Source organism: Pan paniscus, chromosome 11 (genome assembly GCF_029289425.2).
Source record: "Pan paniscus chromosome 11, NHGRI_mPanPan1-v2.0_pri, whole genome shotgun sequence".
Classification (NCBI taxonomy): domain Eukaryota; kingdom Metazoa; phylum Chordata; class Mammalia; order Primates; family Hominidae; genus Pan; species Pan paniscus.
In genome coordinates this window covers 88,669,944-88,684,618 of record NC_073260.2, presented here as the reverse complement: position 1 = coordinate 88,684,618, position 14,675 = coordinate 88,669,944, and the positions used below count along the sequence as shown (strand labels likewise).

The 14,675-nt window shown below is 53.2% G+C and overlaps 2 protein-coding genes across 2 annotated transcripts; both read left to right on the top strand.

The window, feature by feature from the left end:
* The first annotated feature begins 2,059 nt into the window (after positions 1-2,059).
* On the top strand, positions 2,060-7,538 carry HRCT1 (histidine rich carboxyl terminus 1). The gene is made up of 2 exons (XM_055092050.3): positions 2,060-5,479; positions 6,072-7,538. The coding sequence occupies exon 1, from the start codon at positions 2,198-2,200 to the stop codon at positions 2,546-2,548; it is 351 nt and encodes a 116-aa protein (XP_054948025.2). The 5' UTR covers positions 2,060-2,197; the 3' UTR covers positions 2,549-5,479; positions 6,072-7,538.
* Positions 6,334-7,538, top strand: SPAAR (small regulatory polypeptide of amino acid response). The gene has a single exon (XM_063594399.1). The coding sequence runs from the start codon at positions 6,334-6,336 to the stop codon at positions 6,604-6,606; it is 273 nt and encodes a 90-aa protein (XP_063450469.1). The 3' UTR covers positions 6,607-7,538.
* Positions 7,539-14,675: the final 7,137 nt, after the last annotated feature.

The window sequence follows — 14,675 nt, the reverse complement described above, 5'->3', positions numbered from 1 at the left end:
ATGGCTGTCCCTCACTGCCCCCATGAGTGCCCAAAGCATCTAAACAAATGTTCACTTTGGGATCCTACTACCCAGATGGAGAGTGAACCTGCACCTAAGGAAACAGATGTCGTGTGTATGTGTATGTGTGAGGGGGCACTCCCAACCCCTGCGCCCTCCAGGTTTATTCACATCTCCACCTCATCTTCCCGCTGTCTGTGTGGAAGGCCCTGCTGATCTCAGACTGTCACTCTGGATGGCTCCCTCGCTGCAGGGACAGTGCTCTGTTGAGTACCTGCTGTATAGATTAGCGCACGAGGCTGGGAGAACTTAGGCAAGTCTTTCCCTTCTCTGGCTTCAGTTTCTCCATCTGTCAGTGAAGGCTGAGTCTGGGTGATTCCAAGGGGCCGTTTGAGCTGACTGAAGTTCTTCAAGTTCATAGTTGTAAGGTCCTGCCCCGCCGCCAGCGGCTGGTGTGGGGTGGGAGTCTTCCTGGAGAAGTTCTGAGGACGAAAATCCCCTGTTTGCCTTCCTCCTCCTCCTCCTCCTCAAAACAGACTTCCCTCCTTAACTTCCCTAGGGAAGGCAGCCGGGCTCCCAGGGCCCCAGGAGTCTGCAGGAGGAGTTCTTACTCCAGCATCATTAAAAGTTCAAGTAGCTCCCCCAAGGGCCAAAGAAGTGCCAGGATTCATTAGACCTGCTGCCCCCTGAGCCCAGTTTGGTTGAAGGGAATGTTTAGCCTTTTCATCTGGTGAGGGTTTTCATTAAGGGTTTGAGGCCTCCCTAAGAGAACTCACCTCAGACTGAGGTCAGAGGGGGAAGGGTCCCTGGAGGTCACCTCTTGCTCCGGGAGTTCTGCAGAGGAGACAGGCTGGATCAGGGCAAGGGGTTTGCCCAACATCACAGGGTGGAGGTGCTGCCAGAACTCAGAGAACCAGCCTTGCGGTGTCTGCAGACATTCCTCCAGGCGGTAGGGAGATGAGCCTGGAGGGAGGGGCTGGGGACTCAGCCTGGAGGGACCCTGCAGAGCCAGACACAGAGCTGGGGCTTTGGGGAGCCCCACTGCATGTGAGGAAGAGCTTGGAGAACAGCCCAGCACGCCCACAGCAGAAAGGGTTGCCCAGAGAGAGAGTGAGCACCTGTTGCTGAGGTCTGTCAGCAGGATGGGACGGTGCCTCCCAGGAGGAACAGAGGGGATTTGGGCCTGGCGGGTGGGCTTGGAGGGACAGTCAGTACTGCTCAGATCCTGCCGCTCTGTAAATGCTCCACTAGGCAGGAATGGCACTCATCACTGCTGGGCAGGGAGGGTGTGACAGAGCAAGGAGCATGCCATTTATGGCCAGTTGAGACTGTTGAACTGGGAACCAGGAGGCTGGGCTGTGCCTGCCCTCTCTGAGCTCAGTGGCCTCCTTCTTGCCTCCCAGCAAGCTTGGGAGGACACCCAGACCCTCCTGCCTCCCAGAACAGGCTGGATGGAGGACCTCCCCGGATGGCAAAATCTGCCTGCGGTGCCTCCCTGAGCTTCTCAAGCTCATTGAGCTTGGGATGGCTCATCTGACAGAGCCTGACTCAGCCCCGGAGGGCTCTGCAGGCTGCAGGACAGGGAATCACAGACTCTCAGATGACAATGTCTCCTGAGCCATGGAGTCCATTGCAGTAATATCAATTGCAAACGTGACGGGAGCTGGTGTTGCTGCTTTATGCATCTCAACTCCTTTAGTCCTCGGAACACCCTACTGAGGAAGGAACCGTTATCAGCCATTTTACAGAAGAGGAAATAGGACAGAGAGGTTAAGTAACTTGTGCACAATCTCAGAGCAAGTGAGTGGCGTGGCTCCAAAGCCCGTGTTGTTCATCTCTGTTCCACACAGTCTCTACGAGAGGAGACTGAAGTGCGGAGAGGGAAGGTCACTGAGCCAGGCAGCAGGAGGGTTTCTTTCCTCTAGACTCAGAGCTCCTCCCTCAACCAGATCCAGCCTGACAGCTCCTCTGTCTCCACCTGGCCTCCCTGCCAGGCCTCCTCAGAGTTAACAGCGGCCTGGCCTCACCCTTGGCCAGCAGTTGCAAGTCCAAACAGGCTTCGCCCACATTCCCTGGCTGCTCTCCAGCCCGCAGCAGAGACAACAAAGTTCAGTGACTGAGAGGGCTGAGCGGAGGCTGCTGAAGGGGAGAAAGGAGTGAGGAGCTGCTGGGCAGAGAGGGACTGTCCGGCTCCCAGATGCTGGGCCTCCTGGGGAGCACGGCCCTCGTGGGATGGATCACAGGTGCTGCTGTGGCGGTCCTGCTGCTGCTGCTGCTGCTGGCCACCTGCCTTTTCCACGGACGGCAGGACTGTGACGTGGAGAGGAACCGTACAGCTGCAGGGGGAAACCGAGTCCGCCGGGCCCAGCCTTGGCCCTTCCGGCGGCGGGGCCACCTGGGAATCTTTCACCATCACCGTCATCCTGGCCACGTATCTCATGTGCCGAATGTGGGCCTCCACCACCACCACCACCCCCGCCACACCCCTCACCACCTCCACCACCACCACCACCACCCCCACCGCCACCATCCCCGCCACGCTCGCTGAGGCTGCTGTCGCCGGTGCCTGTGGACAGCAGCTGCCCCTGCCCTCTCATCTGTTCCCAGGACAAGTGGACCCCATGTTTCCACGTGGAAGGATGCATCTCTGGGGTGAACGAGGGGAACAATAGACTGGGGCTTGCTCCAGCTGCATTTGCATGCCATGCCCCAGTGTACTATGGCAGCAGAGAACGGAGGAACACTGGGTCTGCAGTGCTGAAGGGTTTGGGGAGTGGAGAGCAAGGGTGCTCTTTCGGGGCTGGACAGCCCATCTTGTGACAGTGACTCCCAGTGAGCCCCAGAAATGACAAGCGTGTCTTGGCAGAGCCAGCACACAAGTGGATGTGAAGTGCCCGTCTTGACCTCCTCATCAGGTTGCTGCAGGCCTCTGGCGGGCAGGGCACTGGGAGAGGCCCTGAGAATGTCCTTTTGGTTTGGAGAAGGCAGTATGAGGCTGCACAGTCAATTCATCGGTGCCTTAGTCCAAGAAAATAAAAACCACTAAGAAGCTTTTGTGAAGAGGCTCTTGATTGCAGCATAGTGGGAGGGAGGGAGCTGCCTGGCCTGCGTCCTCATTGCCCTGGGCCCTCCCTCTCTGATGGGAAGCGTTTGCCTGGAGCAGGCGGCTTCTGTCTGGTTCTTAGGGGCTGGTTGTGGAGTGGGAAGAATTGGGTGGGCTCTGTCTGAGCTCTGAGGGAGGATTCAGGGTTTGCACAAAACCCTGCCCACAGCAGGTCCTGTGTGCACCAGCAGGGCTCTGGCCTTCCGCGGGACAGTCCTCGGGGAGAGGAAGGTTGGAGCCGCTGCGAGCCTGGCTCCCCAGGGCTGTGCCCCTGTACTTTTTTCAGCCCATGTCCAGGGCAGACTGAGCTCTGAAACTCGAGGAAGCCCCATCCACAGGCTGCCTTGAATCCAGTTTCCTTGGTAATTGGATCAGGGTTTCTTCTCCAAGCCTTGCGTTTTCAGCCATCCTGCCCCAGCTGGTGCCTGTGTGTGGTGAGAGGGCTGGGAGGCAGCGAGTGGAGTTCTTTAAAGTGGAGGCTGTGGTGCTGGGGTGCAGGGTGTTGGATGGCCTTGGGAGAATGCTGGGGTCTCACTTTCCTCTTCTCTGCAATGGGGTGGATAACAGAGATGCCCATGTGCCGAAGTCTGGAGGCTCGTTGGAATATGCTCTGTGAACAGCTGGTGGGATCCACAGCGAGGAAGGAAGCCTGGCTCTGAGGCCTTCAGCCTGTGCCTGTGAGCTGAGGTGGGAATTGGGGGAAGACAAGGACTGGGGGCCAGGAGAGGCAGTGGGGAGGGGCTGGAGAGCAGGCCAGAGACTCAGGGACCTGGTGACTCACTGGAATAGAATGTCCTCTTTCCTTTCTATTTCCCAGTGGATTCTCTGTGAGGGCTGGAGGAGGAGGGAGTGAGAGAGAGAGGGAGGCAAATTCACACTGATTTCTCCCACCTGAGGTTTCTGGGTTGGGAAAGTTGACCCTAGGCTGCCGTGCAGTGTCGATTTTCTCTGCAGTGTCCTTCAAATCCACCCCCTTCTCCATTCCCATGCCCTGCCTAGCCCAGCCTCCTCCATCCCCCTCCTGGATTCCTGCCAGCCTGCTCCCTGCAGCCCTGCCCCTTTCCCAGGCATCTCCAGGCTGATTTCACAGATGAATCAAAGATGGGGAGGAGGTTCCCCGAAAGCCGGAAACGGAAAAGGAAGCCTATGCAGGGCAGGAGAGAATCCGCTGAGCAATTGCCCTTTATTCCAGTTCAAAAATGCGGAACCACTCAGACAATCTGCAGGCAGCCTATGGCTGCGTGTACACAGGAAGAATAGGCGATGAGAAATCAAAGGAACAAATGTTAAAGCTTGAGGCATAGTCTCCTGGTGCCCTCTATCACCCCAGTTAAGGAGGTGATGTTGGTAACTCAACCTGAAACCACAGGCCCTGCAGATCAGCCCGTCGTCTCCTTCCTCCTGGTCATCCCAGTTAATACAAACAATCCAAGGAATTGGCTTCCTGTCACGGCCCACAGCCTGCTCCATGTGGAGGAGGAGCCCAGGGCCCAGATGGTCTCATCATCTCAGAAAAGGGACAGATTGAGAATATGACAGGCTATCGTTTGCTCTGAAAAGTTGCTCTCCCATTCTGTGCAAAGTGCCAGTTTCCTAATACTGATACTAAAGAAAGTTCCCTTGGGCCTTGGAGAAACTGAAAAGGACCCAGGCTATGTGAACTTGGGCCAGCCTTCTGCCCTTTCTGGCACTTTGCACCCAGATCAGTAAAACCGCAGAATCAGATGGTCGCTCTGTGGTCCCATGGTAACTGGAAAGTGCACTGAGCTAGGAGTGGAGGGAGGGCGGTCCCTCCTCGGCCATTGCTCGCGCCTGTTAACGTGGCTAATTCAGAATAGGGGGCAGGTCATTTAACTTCTATGACCATAGGATCTTTTTCTATAAAATGGAGGCTATATCGCTATGCAGGGTTGCTGGGGAGGTTATATGAGATCATGTCTGGTGAGGTCCCATGCCTGGAGTTATTGTTCTCACTACTCTGTTTCCCAGAATATTGAGACAAAGTGGGGCTAATAGCCCAGTCTCCTTTCTGGAAGTGGTGGGGGTCTCAGGAGGTGCTGGGTGTGAAAGGGCTCTGACCTGGCAGACTAACTCAGTTGCCTGGGCCTAGCTTATTCCCCTGACCTCCTGGCAGGGAGCAGGGTGGAAAAGGCCTGGGGTGCGCATGGCGGGACAGGATAACTGCTGAGCGGGGGTTGGAGGGCTGCAGTGTGGGTCCTGGGCCCTCGCTCACAATTGGAGGAAAGAATTCAGGAAGTGCTCACAGCTGCTCAGACATCTCGGAGCCAAGTTCCAACCAGGACAGAGGCTGCAGCACCCAGGGAGGAACGCCATGGTCCCTGGGACGGCCACCAGGCCAGGAGGCTGCAGCACCAGGTACAGCCAGGGCTGGCCTTTGGGGAGCCCAGGGTAAATCTTAATAGTTCAAGAATATGAGCAACGGGCTAAGCAGGCAGCAAAGAGGGCGGGTGAGGCCGGCATCTAAGAAGGCTCTTCCGGGACCTCCGGGTAAAGAGCCCCACGGTCATGGACAGGGCAGGGATTCCCGGGGAAGCACCTGATACTCTATCTAAACTGCATGATCCCAGCGCCATGCAGAAAAGGAGGCCAAATGCAACCTGCCCCTGCCTCCAGCCCCCACTAAAGGCCCTGGCACCTGGGGTGACCCGTGAGTGTCCCCTGCCTTGCCCAGAGCTGGCGCATGCCTTCCTCCCTCCTCATGTCCCTGCCCCCAGCACAGGGCCAGGGGCTGGGGAGGCAGCAGACAGGCCAATTGAAGGACTGGCCCAAGGTCCCTCCTGGGGAGGAGCCGGGCTCCTCCTGCATCCATAGTAGGGGGAGTATTTTGTCTTTGGTCTGGGCGTAACTTGCTCTTGAAATCTGTAGGCGTCACCAGAGGGCCAGGGCTGGCTAGGCTGTCTCTGTGCAACGTCTTCTGACCCCTCCTCTCCAACTTCTCTGTGTCCAGGGAATCTGTGCTCACGTCTTCCAGGACAGTGCTTCTTCTAGAAGCTGACATGGAGCTGACCACAGCTCTTGGAGGCATGGCCTGAGGCTTAGAAAATAGACAGAGATCATCTGAGATTTGAGCAGTGGGGCCACGTGGCAGCGCCCGAAGGCCTGGAGCAGGAGCGACCCAGGGACTCAGAGCAGCATCTTCTTAGGAGACGGAAGGAGAGCCGCCGGAGGAGCACGGGGCACCTGCGATCGCGAAGAGCCTCCTGTTCTGGATGGGAGCGAAGGCTCCGAGAGGACCTAAGGTTGCTCAGTGGGCCATGGAAACGGCAGTGATTGGGGTGGTGGTGGTGCTGTTCGTGGTGACTGTGGCCATCACCTGCGTCCTCTGCTGCTTCAGCTGTGACTCAAGGTCCCAGGATCCTCAGGGGGGTCCTGGCCGCAGCTTCACGGTGGCCACGTTTCGCCAGGAAGCTTCTCTCTTCTCGGGGCCTGTTCGCCATGCCCAGCCAGTGCCAAGTGCCCAGGACTTCTGGACCTTCATGTGACGCCTGAGTCCCCAGGATTTGCTGTGCTGATGGGTCAGACTCACCCGCTCCTCAGCAAGCCTTCCCTGGCCTTCCCCTCCTCCCAGGGCCTTCTCCCTGTCCTTCCCCTCCGGTAACCTGTGAACTTCCCGTCTCCTCCCATTCCAGCCTTCTGTGCCCTCCAGCCTCAGGGATCCTTGTTATTGGGACAGCCCAGCTGGGGTTGACCCACAGGATGGGGCTTAGGAGAGCTCTGAGGAGTGAGTGAACAGACAGCGCCGGAATGCACGGTGGGCCGGCTCTGCTGATCTACACCAGGAACTGAAATATCACTGGAATTTATTGTAAACGGTGTGCCTATGATGCTAGTTCTGTTGCCACCTGGGCACGCAGAACCCTCAAGTGGACATTTCTAGAAACCGCTTCTTACTTGCTCTCCTAATTGATTACTTTTGCACATTGCACAGAACCCAACCTCGAGGCCTGCTCCCTGCCAGTTGCCTGAAATCAGCCCTGAAATTCTGAAACCAAAGAGCTGCTTCCTGAGAACAAGTTATTTACCTTAGAATTGAAAATGTATATCCTTTTATGGGCCTTTCCAAATCTGATTAGAAAAACCACAAAAGGAAACAGAAGAGAAAATAAGAGCCACAGAAAGTACAATATGTTTTATTAACAGGAAAGCCAGAAATTAGATATTTTAAACATATTTTTAATGAGACTTTATTGCTATATTCCAACAGGTCACTTCTATTCTTAGAGAATGTGAATGACTTGTGTCACTTCGGAGTGACAGAAAAATCAGGAACTGAAAGATAATTCCAGACAAGTTAAAATGTTATGTTACATTCAAAGCTCTTGTTTTCATCACAGATAAGGGGATATTCAGTTTTTATTAACAGAAAACCCATTCTCCCATGGCCATGGAATAAATGCCATGCTATATTTAAGGAGTTTGGTTTGAAGGGTGCAAAATTGTGAGCCTCCTGGCTCTTATGTCTGTATCCAGCCCTGAATAGATGGCTCTCCCAGGACCTGTTTGTTGAGGGGGGCAGGACTGAGCTTTAGGGGGGCTCTGGCCTCTAAGGGTGTCCAGACAGGCTGCCCTTGCCATGTGGCTGCCATGGGAAGGGCTCTCAGAGTGGCTTGGAGCTGGAGAGGTGCACGGGGGGAGGGGGAAGTGGTGGGGAGAGAGTGAGGCTGACGGAGAGGGATGGGGAGGAGCATGGTGGGCGAGGCTCAGCCCAGGTCCAGGAGCTCCTGGGACCATGTCCTGGACACTCCTGACACCAGCCCTCGAAGCAGGGCCTTCAGAGATGCACAGAGAAGGGAATGGCACATGTGGGGAGGCCCTGGAGACGGAGGGAAGAGAACTTTTGAGGGCTGTGTTCTCTAAAAGCGAACAGTGAGACAAAGTTCGGGTGCAAGATATTTGTCAGGGATCAACACCTGTAAAGGGGAGAAGGAAGAAGCAGGATTGGGCAGAGGAAGAAGTCAAACCGTGATGCAGGTCCTTCATATCCCCACACCTTTGCTCCGTCTCTGAGTCCCTCTCCCCTCTCCCAGGGTCTGACCTCAGCCAGGGCAGCTCTCTGCAGCCGAGGCAGGTCTTGAAGCCCTTCCTATTTTATTATTTTTATTTTATTTTATTTTATTTTATTTTATTTTATTTTAGGAGATGGGATCTCACTCTGCCACCCGGGCCAGAGGGCAGTGGTGTGATCATAGGTCACTGCAGCCTCAAATTCCAGGGCTCAGTCGATCCTCCCACCTCCGCCTCCTGAGTGGCTGGGACTACAAGTGCATGCCACCGTGCCTAGCTAATTAAAAAATCCTTTTCTTGTAGAGATGGGATTTCACTATGTTTCCAAACCTGGTCTTGAACTCTCCTGGCCTCAAGTGATCCTCCCACCTTGGCCTCCCAAAATGTTGGGATTACAGGTGTGAGCCATTGCATTTGGCTGAAGTCCTTCCTTTGAAGGGGACCTGGGCAGCACATCTCCACAGGAACTCCGTAGGGTCCTGTTCTTGGAAGAGCCTAGACTGGTCAGAGGTGGGTGAATATGTCCAGACACAAAGAAAAACCTGGGCACAGGAGATCTATGAGAGGAGAGACGGCCGTGCAGGATCTGGAAGGGAGAAGAGTGGGCCTCAGTCTCCCTCTCTCCTCAGCCAGAGTCAGCTCTGCTCCAGCTCGGGCACCCTTCACCAGAAGCCAGGCCCAGGGCTCTGCTCTTGTACTGTGTGGTCACAGCACTCACTAGGTCAGTCCGGGAGGGTCTGCAGGCTGGAATCACAGGGCCGTGAAAACAAAGTGCTGGTGAAGCGGGCATGGGGAGGGAGCCTGGCCTCCCTCTGCAGGAGACAGGCTGTCTGCCAAGCCCGGCATGCTCTTCATTTGTTCACCTGCCCATCTGCCCACCCATCCACCCACCCATCCATCTACTCCTGGAGTAGATGCAGCCTCACTTACCCATGCATTCATTCACTTATTCATTCACTCCTCCATTCAGTAAACACTGACTAGGCACTGACTGTGTACCCAGCCTGGCCAAGGGAACGTGGGGGTCAACTGGACATTTGGATCCCGTGGACTCCTAGATAAGGCTGTATGTGTGTGGTGTGTTTTATGTGTGTATGATGCGTATGTGGTGTGTGTGTAAGCTGTATATGTGTAGTGAGTGTGTGTGGTGTGTGTTTTTGTATTCTGTGATGTGTGTGTAAGCTGTATGTGTGTAGTGAGTGTGTGTGTGTTTGTTTGCTGTGGTGTGTGTGTAAGCTGTATATGTGTAGTGTGTATTTTTTTATGCTGTGGTGTGTGTGTAAGCTGTATGTGTGTAGTGTGTGTGTTTTTGTATGCTGTGGTGTGTGTGTAAGCTGTATGTGTGTAGTGAGTGTGTGTGTTTTTGTATGCTGTAGTGTGTGTTGGCCCCAGGTACCCCTGCCATTCTCCCCAGTGTAGCCTGCTGTATAAGAAGCAGGAGGGGCCCAGCAACAGGGCAGCGGAAGCCTCTTGCTATGATGGTGGCCTCTTCCTACTGTCCCCAAGGGCAGGAGGTGGCTGTGCAGGGACAAGACTGAGGCTGGCGCCAACATGCAGCAAAGCCGGGAGTGCTTATCTGGTGGCAGTGAGGGAAGCGGCTGTGCAAGGTCACCCTGGAATCTGGGGTGGAGCCACACTCAGGCCTCCCAGCTTCCAAACCGAGCATTCTCAATTCTACTTCTCTTGCTGGTTCCATTTACTGGCCTTTTTTTTTTCTGGAAACGGAGTCTTGCTCTGTCGTCCAGGCTAGAGTGCAGTGGCATGATCTTGGCTCACTACAAGCTCTGCCCCTGGGGTTCACGCCATTCTCCTGCCTCAGCTCCACAGGTCCGCCACCATGCCCTGCTAATTTTTTTGTATTTTTAGTAGAGACGGGGTTTCACCGTGTTAGCCGGGATGGTCTCCATCTCCTGACCTCGTGATCGCCTGCTTCAGCCTCCCAAAGTGCTGGGATTACAGGCGTGAGCTACCGCGCCCAGCCCATTTACTGGACTTTTATGACACACCAGGCACATTGTGCTTCCTCTGTGTCCTCTCATGAGTGTATACAGCAACTCCATCACCTCCATTTTACAGATGAGGGAACCGAGCCCCCATGCTTTGAGCCACTTTGGGCAAATACCAAATCTGCAGAACAGTGCTAAGTAGTCATTTTCCTCCATAAGTGATATCTGCATCCAGCCAATTCTCAGGGACACAGTTCATATCTTCAGGAGGAAGGGAGCCAGGGGATCTGATTTGCTCCAGGTTCACCTGAACAAAAGCCTTGCTGGCACCTACCCATCTGCACCTTTTTTTTTTTTTTTTTTGAGACAGAGTCTGGATCTGTCGCCCAGGCTGGAATGCAATGGCACGATCTCATCTCACTGCAACGTCCGCCTCCTGGGTTCAAGCAATTCTCATGCCTCAGCCTCCCGAGTAGCTGGGATTAAAGGTGCACACGACCACCCCTGGCTAATTTTTGTAGTTTTTGCAGAGATGGGGTTTCACCATGTTGGCCAGGCTGGTGTCAAACTCCTGGCCTCAAGTGATCCACTGGCCTCGGCCTCCCAAAGTGCTGGGATTACAGGTGTGAGCCACCACTCCCGGCCCCATCTGCATCTTTGACTTGAAGAAGAAGCAGGTCTTTGCCCTGTACGGTTTTAATTGACAGTCCAGGAAGCCTCCCTCATAGAGTAAACTTCTGTGGACGGCTGGAATTAAGGGTTAACAGACATCAGTCCTGACCCAGCCCGCTTAAGGCCTTCCTAAGGCTTTGCACCTGCAGAGATACAGGCCGTGCCTCTCTGAGCAATGAGTCTTGCTTCTCTTTCACTTCCTGGGGCTTCTCTCAGCTCCACATGGGGCAAAGGGCAGGGAGAACCCTGCTCAGTTCTGTCTAGCCCGACTGGGACGTGGAAAGGCTAATCCGAGCCCCACTTCTGCCACTCAGTTGCTGGGCCTCAGTTTCCCTGGCTGTACGGAGAAGGTAAGAATTCCATCCCGGCTTGTCTAGAGGACGTGTTAGAGTGAAGATCCTGGGAACCCAGCTGTCAGGAGCGGTCAAGGGAAAGAGGCCCGCCCCGCTCCGCCTGCCCTCCTCCCCACCACCTCCAACCCTCGCCCTGCTCTTTCTCTGCATTCCTGGACCTGAAACCAGGGTGGCGTTTCTTGCTGGGACAGGCTGGATTCTGGAATCTAGGAGGCCTTGAAATAACATGTTTTCCGGAAAAGTACCTTCCTTAAAGGAAACTGCTTGTTCCAGGGAGTAGAAAAGGGTCATTGTACCTTGCCAGGTCCCCATTCCCCTGAGGACATGACATTTGAAAAGGCAGACTCAGTTGGAGACAGAGACCTGCACCCCCTGCCCTGTGCCTCCATCCAGCATATTCGTAATAGTGAAAAGTTAGAAACCACCTCGACACCAACAGGAGGGGGCTGGGCTGGCAAATTGCAACACAGCCACAGAATCAAATGCTAGGCAGGCGTTAACGACAATGAGGTAAATTTAAACTCATTAACCTGAAAGGGCATTTATCATGTATTGGTAAATTAAAAGGGAATTAGAGGACTATAAATGTAGCTGCACCCTTAGACGCATAGAAGACGATGTGGAGAGCTGTATGCCGAGGTGTTGATAGGCCATTGTCTCTGGGTGGGTGGGATTGTTTGTGCATTTTATTTTTTATTTACTTACTTTTTTTTTTTTGAGATAGAATTTTGCTCTTTTTGCCCAGGCTGGAGTGCAGTGGCGTGATCTCGGCTCACTGCATCCTCTGCCTCCCAGGTTCAAGTGATTCTCCTGCCTCAGCCTCCCAAGTAGCTGGGACTACAGGCAGGTGCCACCACACTTGGCTAATTTTGTATTTTTAGTAGAGACAGGGTTTAACCATGTTGGCCAGGCTGGTCTTGAACTCCTGACCTCAGGTGATCTGCCCACCTCAGCCTCCCAAAGTGCTGAGATTACAGGCGTGAGCCACTGCGCCTTGCCTATTTGTGCATTTTAAATGTTTTCCCTTTGTGTTTATCTGAATTTCTCATAATGAATGGTTTGCTGTTGAATAAGAAAGAGCAAGAACCTAACAAAGGAACAAAAGTTATTTTAAAAATTATAAAACAAACCAACTCCAATCTAAGAGATACAAAAACACAGTCAGGCATAGACACAAAAATGGGGGCAGATGAATTTCTCAGACACAATGATAAGGACACGCACACACACACACAGACACACACCCCTCTTCTGCCTAATTCACATGGCTGAGGTAGGCAAGGCTGGGGAGTTGCAGGCGGTGGGGGTTTGCCAAGTTTCCAGGAACACTGGAGTCTGGGTGTTGGGGTGGCTATTGGAGCTTCTGGGCAGGTTGGGTGGGCTGAGGACAGTACAGGGAGCAGCCTGGGGCTCACTAACCTGAGTGAGAGGCCTGGCTGTACGACACCCAGCCTGCCCCTCCTGGGACAGGGTAGGGCTCCTAATCCCAGGTCCCCAGTTCAGGCAAGGCTGAGTTGCCTGCCAAAGCAACTCTTCCCCATCCCAGCAGTGGAGGGAGACAGCAGGGTCCACAGCTGGGGAGGGGCTTCCTGGCAACCACCTATGACTTCCAGGCTGAGGCCTTGTCAGCTGCCTACGGACCCCACTTAGGAAGCCAGGGCTGTGGTGGCTCATACAGGGACCCTCTGTCCTTGTCCTCCTGAGATACAGGCACAGCCACAGCCCTGGTGTGGGGCCTGGCCTGAGGCAAGGAGTGGCTGCATGTCCTCCATCATCCCCACTGTCACTGTGCTTGCACAGACCTCACCATGTCATCTCCTCATGGGCCTCCCTGGCCTCACCTCACCCCTGCCCACACGGCTGCCAGAGAGCTCTTTCTTGGACACAGACCTAACTCCTTAGAGGGCTATTGGGTGGGTCTCTGTTCCCACCTTCAGAGTTCGCTATCTGTGGTAGGCATAATAATCATCCCTCAAAGATGTCCATGTCCTAATCCCTAGAAGCTGAGAAAATGTTGTGTTCACCAAGGGAAATTAAGATTGCAGATGAAATCACAGTTGCTAATCGGTAGACCTTAAATAAGATTATCCCAGATTATCTGGGCAGGCCCAATGCAGTAAGAAATGTCCCTTCACTGTGGAGGAGGAGGGCAGAGGAGTCAGGGCAGGTGATGTAAGAAAGACCTGAAGACAGAAGCAGGTCACCAGCCAAGGAGTGTGAGAGTCTCTAGAAACCAGAAAGGAAAAGACAAGGAAAAGCATTCTCCCCAGTTGCCTCCAGATGGGAACATAGTCCTGCCAACATCTTTTTTTTTTTTTTTGAGACTGAGTCTCTCTCTGTCGCCCGGGCTGGAGTGCAGTGGTGCGATCTCGGCTCACTGCCAGCTCCGCCTCCCAGGTTCACACCATTCTCCTGCCTCAGCCTCCCGAGTAGCTGGGACTACAGGCGACCGCCACCACGCCCGGCTAGTTTTTTTGTATTTTTAGTAAAGATGGGGTTTCACTGTGTTAGCCAGGATAGTCTCGATCTCCTGACCTTGTGATCCGCCCGTCTCAGCCTCCCAAAGTGCTGGGATTACAGGCGTGAGCCACCGCGCCTGGCCTGCCCTGCCAACATTTTGATTTTAGCCTAGTGAGTCCTATTTTGGACTCTGATCTCCAGAACTATAAGTTAATACATTTGTGTTGTTTTAAGCCACTATATTTATGTTATAGCAACAAAGTATTCTTAGCTCAACCATTAGTGCTCACAAAGACTTAGCCTTGAATTAGCTCCTCTAGTTAAATCTATTCCTGGCCGCCAAGAAACAGAGAAAGGTGGCCTCTGAGGGGGTCAGGTCTTAGAGCTGAAGAAGGCTGTTGGGTCTGGAGTATGGGTGGGCTGACCACTTTAGAGGTAGGGAAGGGAGTCAGAAATTACATTTCCTAGTAAGTAGGATGAGAGTGATAATGTGACAATTGTCAGGCCCTGCACCAAGTGTTGGGCAATGTGCAAACCCAGTCATCCTTATCCTTACCCTACAGAAACACCCACGCAAGTGTGCAAGCATATATGTCCAAGGATGTTCTTACAGTATTGTTTCTATTAGCAAAACATTATAAAAATCCAAGTACCCATCAATTGGGAAATACATAAAGATTATGATACAGCCACAAAAAATGGAATAATAGGCAGCCATTACAAAAATGTACTGACTTGGAAACTGCCTTCTATACATAGAGAAAAAACAGCAAGTTACAGAATGGTCTCATAAAACAAAAACAAAAACAAACAAACAAAAAGACACTTTTCCTCCTCAAGAAAACAAAAATAAGAACAAAAAAACCTCCTAAATTACACATATGCGTATGTGTTTGTATGAACCTAGGAAAATGTCGGGAAGGATGTGATGGCCTCTGGGGGACAGACTTGGAGGAAGAAGGAAGCTTATGTTTTACTTCATATCCTTCTGTCCTGTTCCACCTTATTTGAACAAGCATGTGTTGCTTTTTATTACAATGTTAAAAGGAAAAATCCTTAGACTAACTAAGTTCAACAGTTTACTTGACCAATTAAAATGATTCAAAACAAAGAGAA

What these genes read in the sequence shown, in the direction of transcription:
- HRCT1 (XM_055092050.3), top strand. Translation starts at nt 2,198, where the DNA reads ATGCTGGGCCTCCTGGGGAGCACGGCCCTCGTGGGATGGATCACAGGT.
- SPAAR (XM_063594399.1), top strand. Translation starts at nt 6,334, where the DNA reads ATGGGAGCGAAGGCTCCGAGAGGACCTAAGGTTGCTCAGTGGGCCATG.